Genomic DNA, 12,877 nt, shown 5'->3' on the forward strand with positions numbered 1-12,877 from the left:
CCTCAAGACTACAAAGTGGTCCAACCACTAGTACGCTTGTGTGGTTATTCACGACCTGTCCAAGCCATAGTAGTTAACAAAATCCCATCTGACCTACATGTTCATGGTCTAGGGACAAGAGCCAAATTCCTACAAGAAAAAGGAATCAAGTTGGCTGATAATATAATCACGTCAGACCACTTCACTGACATTGGAATACTTGAAGGTGCAGACTATTACCACAAATTCATCACTGGAAGCACAAAACAGCAGGGACTGAACCTCTTACTGTCTGTGGGAGGCAAATTGCTCACTGGCCCAGTAAGTGGTCTAAGAAAGCCCACACCTGTTGACAGCAAACAAGTCAACCCAGTGATGGTTGCATGACTAGGCGAAGAAGAGTCACCACTTAAGTTCAGAAACATGTCTGAAGATAAACTTGAACCACCTGGACATAAACTGTGGGATTTAGGCACTTTAGGCATAATCCATGAACAGCCTAGTCCAAATGATTAAAAAAAATACCTGGACTCAGTGATCTACAAAGATAATCAATACTGGGTCAGGCTACCTTGGAAGCTGAATCATCCTCAGCTTCCAATAAATCATTCCATGGCACATAATAAATTAAGGTCTCAGGTGTTGTGCCTGCATAGACAACCTGAGAACCTGAAATTTTACCATGAAATAATCTAACAACAGCTCGATAACAAATTCATCAAAATTGTAAAGAATGATAACCCTAAGGAGGAACACTATTTGCCACACCATTCTGTACTGAAAGACTCAGTTACCACACCAGTAAGAATAGTGTTTAACTGCAGTGCTAAGGCCAAACAAAATAGTGTCTTGTTGAATGACTGCCTTCAAACAGGTCCAAGCCTAATATGGAGGCTATACGACGTGCTGTTAAAATTCCGCATAGGAACTTATGCATACATAGCCGAAATAAGTAAGGCATTCCTTTGAAGCCTACAAGAAGAAGACTGTAACTACACAAAGTTCCTATGGATCAAGGATCCTAGCAATCCAAACAGTGAAGTAATCACAAACAGGTTTGCATCAGTTTTGTTTGGTACTACTTCTTCACCGTTTCTGCTCCAAACAACCTTAATTATGCATTTGAAGAAGTCTAATAGCCCAAATATAACTGAAATTAGCAACAACTTGTATATGGACCACTTCCAAGTAACTACCAGCAGGGAGGAGAAACTGCAAAACATATATCAAGAGGAAAATTGAGAGTTGTTGGGAGCAAATATGTCTCTCCAGTCGTGGACCTCCAATAATGTCAACTTTAAATCAACTGAGTGAATCAGAATTTCCTGAGTACAAGATACCCCAGAAGATAAAGGTACTAGGTGTCAAATGGGATACAACTTCGGACAGTTAACTATTAAATTGGTAGAACCAGATACCACCAATTAACTATAAGGAAACTACTATCACAAGTCAGTAAGCTTTTCGACCCCTTGGGACTATTAAGCCCAATATTAATAAAGGGTAAGTGGATCATGCAAGAATGCTGGCAAGCCAACATATGTTGGGACGATCCCCTAACAACTGCTCTACAAGAAAAAGGGCAACAACTAACAACAGATTAAAGTGTCCTAGACCACCTTAAGTTTCCTCGTAACACCATTAAGGTTGACCAGCCTATTAAGCTGCATGTGTTCTGTGACGCCTCAGGGAAGGCATATGGCACTGTAGTGTATATAGTAACACACGAGCAGGCAATTCTGCTCAAATCAACATGGAAAGTACCTCTGCTGAAGACATTGAAAAATTACTGGCAGATATTAATAAAGTTTTCAACTGGGCAACAGAAAATAACATGATATTTAACAGTGATAAATTCCAGGTACTCAGGTAGGGGTAAAAATGAGGACCTTAAACATAATACAGAGGGTACAAAACACAATCAAATGTGCCCATAGTAGGAAAGCAGCATATAAAGGATCTAGGAATAATGATGTCTGTCGACCTAACATTCAGAGAGCATAACCAAGCAAATATTGCGTCAACCAGAAAAAAGAAGGATGGATTATGAAAACCTTCAAGTCCAGAGATCCCATCACAATGGTTCACTTCAACCAGTCGTGATCGATTGCGGAATATTTTGTATGGTGAGCAAGGGTGTTAGCGGTGTTAGACTGCCTCAGGTGGTGAGTCAAACTACCCCAATGGTTGCACAATGACATGCATATCTGCCACACCTAAGATATTCCTAACAACACACATACACACACACACACAAACAACAACACAACAGTCCCCTCGTAACAGAACGAGGGGACATGGGTGGAAGCTGGAAACTCAGATGAGTCACAGAGATGTTAGGAAGTTTTCTTTTAGCGTGAGTGTAGTGGAAAAATGGAATGCACTTAAGAAGCAGGTTGTGGAAGCAAATTCTATTCATAATTTTAAAACTAGATATGATAGGGAAATAGGACCGGAGTCATTGCTGTAAACAACCGAAGGCTCGAAAGGCGGGATCCAGGAGTCAATGCTCGATCCTGCAGACAGAAATAGGTGAGTACACACACACACACAAACAAGAAGAGAGAGGAATGAGACGGATGAAGATAGACAGATACTACAGGATGACCTGGGCAAACTGAAGGAATGATCTAGAAAATGGCTGCTAAAGTTCAACTCAGGAAAGTGTAAGGTAATGAAATTAGGCGAAGGGAGCAGGAGGCTGAACACAAGGTATCATCTGGGAGGTGAAATCCTGTAAGAGTCAAATAGAGAGAAAGATCTGGTGGTTGATATCACACCGAACCTGTCCCCAGAGGCCCACATCAAAAGGATATCATCAGCGGCATATGCTAGACTGGCCAACATAAGAACTGCCTTTAGAAACTTGTGTAAGGAATCGTTCAAGACCCTGTATACCACTTATGTAAGACCAATCCTGGAGTATGCAGCTCCAGCCTGGAATCCATACCTAGTTAAACACAAGACAAAGTTAGAGAAGATTCAGCGGTATGCCACCAGGCTCGTCCCGGAACTGAGAGGTATGAACTACGAGGAAAGGCTACGGGAGCTGAACCTCACGTCCCTGGAAAACAGAAGAGTAAGGGGAAACATGATAACCACCTACAAAATTCTCAGGGGAATTGACAGGGTGGACAAAGACAAACTCTTCAGCACGGGTGGGACACGAACAAGGGGACACAGGTGGAAACTTAGTACCCAGATGAGCCACAGAGACGTTAGAAAGATTTTTTTCAGTGTCAGAGTAGTTAATAAATGGAATGCACTAGGAAGTGATGTGGTGGAGGCTGACTCCATACACAGTTTCAAATGTAGATATGATAGAGCCCAGTAAGCTCAAGAATCTGTACACAAGACAAGCTGAAGGAATGGTCGAACAAATGGTTGTTAGAGTTTAACCCAACCTAATGTAATGTAATGAAGATAGGTGTAGGGAGCAGGAGGCCAGATACAAAGTATCATCTGGGAGAGGAAATTCTTCAGGAGTCAGAGAAAGAAAAAGACTTGGGGGGTTGATATCACGCCAGACCTGTCTCCTGCAGCACATATCAAGCGGATAACATCAGCGGCATACGCCAGGCTGGCCAACATACGAACGGCATTCAGAAACTTGTGTTAAGAATCATTCAGAACTTTGTATACCACATATGTCAGGCCAATCCTGGAGTATGCAGCCCCAGCATGGAGTCCATATCTAGTCAAGGATAAGACTAAACTGGAAAAGGTTCAAAGGTTTGCCACCAGACTAGTACCCGAGCTCAGAGGTATGAGCTACGAGGAGAGACTACAAGAATTAAACCTCACTTCGCTGGAAGACAGAAGAGTTAGGGCGGACATGATCACCACATTCAAGATTTTGAAGGGAATTGATAGGGTAGATAAAGACAGGCTATTTAATACAAGGGGACACGCACAAGGCGACACAGGTGGAAACTGAGTGCCCAAATGAGCCACAGAGATATTAGAGAGAACTTTTTTAGTGTCAGAGTGGTTGACAAATGGAATGCATTAGGAGGTGATGTGGTGGAGGCTGATTCCATACACATAGAACATAGATTCCATAGATTCCATAGATTCCATAGATTCCAAATTCCATAGATTCCATAGAACAAGGAGAAGCCCCTGCACTAAATGAGGAGGCGGCAACCTTGGAAACCTTGGAGGAATTTGACCTCACCAGTGATGAGGTCAAAAGGTGTCTGCTGGAGCTAGATGTGACAAAGGCTGTTGGGCCTGATAGAATCTCACCATGGATACTAAAGGAAGGTGCAGAAGCACTAAGTGTGCCACTCTCTATGGTGTATAACAGGTCACTGGAAACAGGAGACTTACCAGAAAGTTGGAAGACAGCTAACGTGGTCCCAATATACAAAAAGGGTGACAGGCAAGAGGCACTGAATTACAGGCCAGTTTCCCTAACTTGTATACCATGCAAGGTGCTGGAGAAGATCGTGAGGAAAAGGCTCGTAGAGCATCTGGAGGGAAATAACTTTGTAACGCACCACCAACATGGGTTCAGAGATGGTAAATCGTGCCTCACAGGGTTAATAGAATTTTATGACCAGGCAACGAAAATTAGGCAGGAAAGAGAAGGGTGGGCCGACTGCATTTTCCTGGATTGCCAAAAGGCCTTCGACACAGTACCCCATAAAAGGCTGTTAAAAAAGTTGGAGCAACAGGCAGGAGTAAAAGGGAAGGTGCTCCAGTGGATAAGGGAGTACTTAAGCAACAGGAAACAGCGAGTAACGGTGAGGGGGAAGACATCAGAGTGGCGAGATGTCACCAGCGGAGTCCCACAGGGCTCAGTACTTGGACCCATCCTGTTTCTAATATATGTGAACGATCTTCCAGAGGGTATAGACTCATTCCTCTCGATGTTTGCTGATGATGCAAAAATTATGAGAAGAATCAAGGCGGATGAAGATAGACAGAGACTACAGGATGACCTGGATAAACTGGAGGAATGGTCTAGAAAATGGCTGCTGAAGTTCAACTCTGGAAAGTGTAAGGTGATGAAATTAGGCGAAGGGAGCAGGAGGCTGAACACAAGGTATCATCTGGGAGGGGAAATCCTGCAAGAATCAAATAGAGAGAAGGATCTGGGGGTTGATATCACACCGAACCTGTCCCCAGAGGCCCACATCAAAAGAATATCATCAGCGGCATATGCTAGACTGGCCAACATAAGAACTGCCTTCAGAAACTTGTGTAAGGAATCTTTCAGAACCCTGTATACCACTTATGTAAGACCAATCCTGGAGTATGCAGCTCCAGCCTGGAGTCCATACCTAGTTAAACACAAGACAAAGTTAGAGAAGATTCAGCGGTATGCCACCAGGCTCGTCCCGGAACTGAGAGGATTGAGCTACGAGGAAAGGCTAAAGGAGCTGAACCTCACATCCCTGGAAAACAGAAGAGTAAGGGGAGACATGATAACCACCTACAAAATTCTCAGGGGAATTGACAGGGTGGACAAAGACAAACTCTTCAGCACGGGTGGGACACGAACAAGGGGACACAGGTGGAAACTTAGTACCCAGATGAGCCACAGAGACGTTAGAAAGAATTTTTTCAGTGTCAGAGTAGTTAATAAATGGAATGCACTAGGAAGTGATGTGGTGGAGGCTGACTCCATACACAGTTTCAAATGTAGGTATGATAGAGCCCAGTAGGCTCAGGAATCTGTACACCAGTTGATTGACAGTTGAGAGGCGGGACCAAAGAGCCAAAGCTCAACCCCCGCAAGCACAATTAGGTGAGTACAATTAGGTGAGTACAGTTTCAAGTGTAAATATGATAGAGCCCAATAGGCTCAGGAACCTGTACACCTGTTGATTGACGGTTGAGAGGCGAGACCAAAGAGCCAGAGCTCAACCCCCGCAAACACAACTAGGTGAGTACACACACACACACACACACACACACACACACACACACACACACACACACACACACACACAAGGGACCCACGAGAATGAGAGGCAATGATGAACCAGCAAGACTCGACCTAGTATTCACTCTGAACGATTCAGACATAAGTGAAATCGGTCTTGAAGCCCCCGTGGGTATGAGTGATCACAGTGTACTGTTGTTTGAGTATCTGGTCAAAGAAGGGTTAATGTACTCAAGGAAGAGAACAGAAAGCAAGAGGCCGGCATTCCGGAAGGGAAACTATGAGGAGATGAGAAAATTCCTAACTGAAATAACTTGGGAAACAGAGCTCAGAGGAAAGACGGTTCAAGACATGATGGACTACATCACACAGAAGTGTAAGGAGGCAGCAGACAAGTTCGTCCCAGTCCAAAAGGAAAAAAATAAAATGGAGATGAGAAACCCATGGTTTAATCAGAGTTGTAAGCTAGCAAAGCAACTAAGTAAAAGGGTGTGGAGAAACTATAGAAAGAACAGAACACCAGAGAGCAGGTTAATATTCTTTCGGCACCTTTGTTTCCTTAGTGCGCGCGCCAAGGAAACAAAGGTGCCGAAAAAATATTAACCATTTTTTCTTTTGCAAACAGAGTTTTAGACGGTAGGAACAAGTTAAGTGGGAAGGTGGTGGAGGCCAAGACCGTCAGTAGTTTCAAAGCGTTATATGACAAAGAGTGCTGGGAAGACGGGACACCACGAGCGTAGCTCTCATCCTGTAACTACACTTAGGTAATTAATTACACACACATGTAAACCACTCATACTGCAGCTGGAGGCGACATGGCCCCCTGACCACCCCTTAGCGTGCCTAGATGTCACTACATCTGCAATGGTCGGGGAGAGGAACATAAGCCATGGGGGTAAAAAAAAACATGTATGAATGAAGAATGCATGCAATGATCACCTTGAGGTTATCTTGAGATGATTTCGGGGCATTTAGTGTCCCCGCGGCCCGGTCCTCGACCAGGCCTCCACCCCCAGGAAGCAGCCCGTGACAGCTGACTAACACCCAGGTACCTATTTTACTGCTAGGTAACAGGGGGCATAGGGGTGAAAATCAGAAGAAAAGCGGTAAATATTTCACCTTGTAGTTCATGATCATAAGTTGCTGAAGGAGGAACGCCAAAATCATGTGAGTAGTGACGTACACAAACTGCCAGAGGGGCACCTGGGGGTCGTACTTGGCCCTGGGAGCCCGCACATCAGTAAAGGTGTCGGGGTCCCCCAGGCGTGGCGTGCCAGGCGCCCACCCGGGCCCGTAGAACAGGGCCCTCAGGAAGTCTCCCCAGCTCGTCATGCTTCTCGCCTTGTGGTAAATCTCAACGAAGTAGTAGAACTGCGGAGGATAAAATTGAATTTAACATATTTTACAAAATTAGAATCACTGAACGTAAGTTGATGTAAAAATGTAAAAGGATAAATCGGATCATGAAATAAGTGTGTGTAGCCAAGATCTAGGCTCCCAAGACCTAGATCTGAGAATGTGTGTGTAGTTACCAGGTGATAGTCGGTGGTAGATAGTTCTCCCAGCTTAACGCCTTCTTCTGATAATTCCTTCCAACCAGACCATCTTTATTTAAAATTTTCAGTAATTTACAGTTTTTGCTGATATTGCTTTCAAGAACATGAAGAAGTGAGGCATGACAGGTACTCAGTCATGAGGACAATGTACAGGTGGATGAAGATAAGAAGGTGTCCAAGAGCATGAAGAAGTGGGGCATGACAGGTGCTCAGTCATGAGGACAATGTACAGGTGGATGAAGATAAGAAGGTGTCCAAGAGCATGAAGAAGTGGGGCATGACAGGTGCTCAGTCATGAGGACAATGTACAGGTGGATGAAGATAAGAAGGTGTCCAAGAGCTGGGGGAACTATATGGAAGTAAATGAACAAACTGGCAGAAGAATCGGTGAGAATCATGACGAGAAAGCTGCATGATGTCAAAGATAACTTAAAGAAAGAAATATAACAGAAGAAAACAAGATATTTGACGGGTGACTATAGCAGAAATAGAAGAGTGTCACAAACTCAAATCCAGAAGACAGTCATTGGCGATTAACAGTGTCAGGAGGGATTGCATACACGAAAGAAAGGAACACATGATAAATGACAGAATTAATTAGATTATAAAAATACATAATGGGGGAGACAAGTGGGATAAATAAGTAAGAGACAACTTAGAAACTTAGAAGCTTTCCAATGTAGCGTTACTTTATAATTGTTTATGCCTCAAACGTATACAAAATGGATATAATCTTCCAAATAAAGTTGCTTTGATCTCTGCCTTAGCCAGTTTAGGGACTATTTATTGAAGGTTATTTGAAGGCTGCCAACTTCTTCTCTCGAGCTGTGAGAAAGTGTCGCAGCTCTAGAGAAGGAGAGACCTAAGTTGTGTTACATAATGTTACTGAAGGCATGAGAGAGCAGCGGACACACCAACTGACGCCTCTCATCGATTGATTGATTGATGAAGATTAAGCCACCCAAGAGGTGGCACGGGCATGAATAGCCCGTAAGTGGTGGCCCTTTTGAGCCATTACCAGTATCAAAAGATGATACTGGAGATCTGTGGAGGCGCAACTGCACCCTGCGTGACGGGAGATGTCTCCCGGACCAAATGGTGACCAAATGGTGACCAAATGGTGGCCTGTCATCAAGAGAGAGTAATAGATATACACATCCTTAGATTACAATGCCTGGGTGAGGCTGCGAGGGACTTGATGTATGTGTTCAGACTGAGGTCATACAACACAACAAATCTGAGAATGAGACTGCTAAAGCTCTTTGTTTACAACTGAGGTGACATTATGAACTATGATAAGATGTTTGAAGCTTCTTAGCAAAACAGAAGACTTTAGATTCGTATGTATGGAAAATTACATGAATTAAAAGGAAGATAGAACAATGCAGGGGAAAAGGCAAGGAGAGGGAAAGGGAAGAGAGAAGATGGCGTTAAAGACGAGGGACCAATTGGATAAAATGGAGAAGAAACTTTTCTACTTCCCAGTGGCCCCACGACCTATGAACACACATAAATAATGCAGCAGGAGCACCCCACCAGTTACTCCTGCCTGTTTCTCTAATACACGCACCAGCCTCTCATGGGGTACTGTGTCAAAGCCTTTGCAACATAACAAGAAAATGCTGTCTGCCCATCCTTCCCTTGCTGGCTAACTCTTGCTTAATCGCCTGGTCGTAGAATTATATTAAACCTGTGAGGCAAGATTTGTCATCCCTGAACCCCTGTTGGTGGTGTGACATGAAGTACTTTCTCTCCAGATATGTTACTAGGTATTTTCTCACGATCTTCTCAATCACATTGCATGGTATACAAAGTAGGGACATTGGCCTGTAGTTCAGAGCCTCCTGCCTGCCACTCTTTTTGTATACTGGGACTACATTACCTTTCTTCATACTTCTGGGAGGTCTCCTGTCTCCAGTGACTTACTATACACCATGGAGAGTAGCAAGCAAGGTGCTTCTGTACACTCTTTCAGTAGCCATGGCGAGATTCCTTCCGGATTAACAGTCTTTCTCACGTCCAGATCCTACAGATGCCTCTCAACCTCATCTCTGGTAATTTCAAAACCTTCCAAGGCTGCCTGGTTTATTACCACCTCTCCTAGTTATTGGGCTTCACCTCATTATATTGTGAAGACCTCCTGGAATATCTTTGTTGAGTTCTTCACACAATTCTGTCATTCTCTTTGTACCTGTCCTCAAATGTTCTCAGTTTCATCACCTGTTCTTTCACTGTTGTTTTCCTCCAGATAGGGCAGTTTTGGTTCGGTCTTGACTTTATTTGCTATATAATTTTCATACTGTCTCTCTGCTTCTCTTCTCACACTGACATTTTCATTCTTGGCTCTCTGGTATACCATACATGCCCTCGCATTTCTTTTCTTTTTGGGGCGGAATAAACTCTTTTACTGCCTCCTTTCACTTTTGGGTGACATAATCCATCATGTCTTGTACAGACATTTTTCTGAGTTCTGTGTCTCAGTGTATCTCTCTTAGGAATTCTCTCATCTCATAATTCCCCTTTCAGTATGGCAGCCCCTTGTTTTCTAGTTCTTTTTTGGGGGTAGATTTCTCCTTCCTCTACCATGTACTCAAATATCATTACATTGTGCAGGCGAGGAGTCACAATAACGTGGCTGAAGTATGTTGACCAGACCACACACTAGAAATTGAAGGGACGACGACGTTTCGGTCCGTCCTGGACCATTCTCAAGTCGATTTCTCACAATCGACTTGAGAATGGTCCAGGACGGACCGAAACGTCGTCGTCCCTTCAATTTCTAGTGTGTGGTCTGGTCAACATCATTACATTGTGATCACTCAATCCCAAGGGAGGCTTAGAACTTAACTTTCCTTATATCTGACTCATTCAGGATGAATATCATATCAAGCCTAACTGGTTCATCTTTTCTCATTCTTGTGGGTCCCTTGACATGTTGCTTAGGAAAGTTCTTGTTGCCACGTCCAGTAGTTTAGCTCTCCATGAGTCTGGTCCTGCTTGTGGGTTTCTGTTCTAATCTATCTTCCCGTGGTTGAAGTCTCCCATGATTAGCAGTCTGGATCCGTTCCTGCTAGCGACAGAAGCTGCTCTTTCTATTATATTATTGGCAGCCATGTTGTTTCTATCATATTCCTGTCTGAGTCTTCAGTCATTTGGTGAGGGGGGGAGGGGGGGGGGGGGAGGTTATATGTAACTACTACTATTAGTTTGGTCCTCCAAATGTGGTGGTGCCTGTTACGTAGTCACTGAACCCGTCACAGCCCTGGATAACCATCTCCTCAAAGCTTCAGTGTTTTCTTATCAGCAGAGCAGTGTTATCTTATCAGTTTTGATTGGTTTTGTTTCTGTGGGTGCTATTTTGTTTGGATTTTCTTCTTGTGCCCATTCTCCAAGTTTACTTGCTCCACTTGTTATCCTGCCTATGAGTACAATTGCCTTGAAGCTCACTTTCTTCTGACCATTCTTTCTTCTTTGACTTTTGGTGGGCTTTCTGCTGGCGGAGAAAGTTGTTCCATGGGTGTAGAAATTTGTGTGATGGTTAACAGGGCCTCGAAGGATTTTGGGGTTAAGGCTGGCGTGGGGGGGGGTTAGATAAGGGGGGGGGGACAGGGAGGAGGAGGGAGAGTTGAATAAGCATTTGAATTAGGACAGGGAGGGCTCAGGGTGAGGAGGGTTTCTATGGGGAGGAAGGTGGGGATGTTGCTCTGGTGTTGCTGGGCTGCTGGTTGGAGATTGGGGCTCCCACTCCCCTATGGGAATGCTGTGGACTGAGGTTCTCTGGTTCTCTCATGTCGTCCTAGATCTTCCGTGCATCTGCTGCCATGATTCTCTCTTCCTTTGTCGTGTCCCTCCAAATGAATACTTTTTTGTAACCTCTTACATTTCAACCTCAACCGATTGAGGATGAGCCAACCTCAACAGTTGGCTCTTCTTTGCTAAAGTTTCCTTCTATGTGGTCTTATTTGTATACAGTATCTTTATCAGTCGATCTTTGTCCTTGTTGTACCAGCCTAGCCTGAAAACCTTCTGTATATTTTGTTCAGCTCTCTCTATCTGTAACCCCTTCAGGATCTCTCTCACTGCCACTCTGTTCTTAGCTTTCCATTCTATCGAACTGAAGCCTTCTTGTTGTTTAATTTCCACTGTTACCACATATCTTCTCCTTTCCGGCAGCTGACTAGTGCACCTTGCTGCTTTTTGTAAGGCAGCTGCTCTCATGGCTTCTTCCTTCACTGTGGAGATTGTGAAGGTCCACAGTCCTCTATGTCCACACTGTGGACATAGAGATGGAGAGTGTCACAGGTGGCCAAATGAATTACTTTGAAATGTGTCATTACTGAGAAGCTTAACATTGATACATGGGATACATATCAGAAAATGTAATACCGACCATGATGCATAAACGGCCACACAGCCACTGAAGACCTAGAAAACAAGTGAAAATAAAAAGAGAGTGTACATATATTGCCTCCAAGGGATCTCAGAAATATCCCTCATGCCTTACAATAAAGGTAACAGGCCTCATTCCTTAAGATAAAGGCAACATACCTCATGCCAGAGAACGTTGTGGGTCTGTGGCTGCTGCGTTAGTCCGTAGACGATCTCTTCGTTGTCCCTCTCGCTCTCAAAGGTGCCAAAGATGCGGTCCCATATGATGAACACACTGGCGTAGTTCTTATCCAGACACCACTTGTTGGCTCCTGGAGAGACACAGTCTGTCAGTTACACCAACCCACTCTCTTACCCACCATACATATATATATATATATATATATATGCGAACAAGCCTGAATGGTCCCCAGGACTATATGCGAATGAAAACTCACACCCCAGAAGTGACATGAACCCATACTCCCATACTCTTTTCTGGGAGTATGGGTTCGAGTCACTTCTGGGGTGTGAGTTTTCATTCATATATATATATATATATATATATATATATATATATATATATATATATATATATATATATATATATATATCCGGTCTCAAAGGACCGGAGGATGGCATGCAAGACACGGCGAGGTTAATGACATTATTAAGAGAAGCCTTACCACAGCCGGTTGTCCAGCAGAGAGAGAGCCCCGTTACCTAATGTCCCGCAACTCTGATGAGCCTGTCGGTCGCCCAGACGGAATTACGGTGAACCCCTGGAAGAATGGTAGACAGTTGGTGAGGGACTACACTTGCGTTTCAACTTTAGCCAATACCTATGTTGACTTCAGTGCTACACAAGCAGGAGGAGCTGCCAATCACCGGGAAGCGACCAAGTCACGTAAATACAGAGACCTTGAGCACCACTACAATTTTGTCCCCATTGTCTCAGAGACGCTTGGTGCCTGGGGTAAAAGTGCTGCTAGCTTTTTAAAGGAGTTGGGGTCTAAGCTAATCGAAACAACTAGAGACCCCAGAGCTGCCAGTTTTCTTTTTCAGCGCCTTAGTGTGGCAA

General features: G+C 44.0%; 1 protein-coding gene across 1 annotated transcript in view; it reads right to left on the reverse strand.

The window, feature by feature from the left end:
- LOC123760868 (alkylglycerol monooxygenase) overlaps positions 1-12,877 on the reverse strand; it is a 96,225-nt gene that overhangs the window by 6,630 nt on the left and 76,718 nt on the right. Inside the window, exons 6-7 of the mRNA XM_045746664.2 lie at positions 11,977-12,128; positions 6,992-7,243 (exon numbers count right to left, since the gene is read on the reverse strand). Coding sequence (XP_045602620.2) covers positions 6,992-7,243; positions 11,977-12,128 — 404 coding nt within the window. The remainder of the gene's footprint in view (positions 1-6,991; positions 7,244-11,976; positions 12,129-12,877) is intronic.

The sequence above is a fragment of the Procambarus clarkii genome, chromosome 3 (assembly GCF_040958095.1).
Source record: "Procambarus clarkii isolate CNS0578487 chromosome 3, FALCON_Pclarkii_2.0, whole genome shotgun sequence".
In the NCBI taxonomy this organism is placed as follows: domain Eukaryota; kingdom Metazoa; phylum Arthropoda; class Malacostraca; order Decapoda; family Cambaridae; genus Procambarus; species Procambarus clarkii.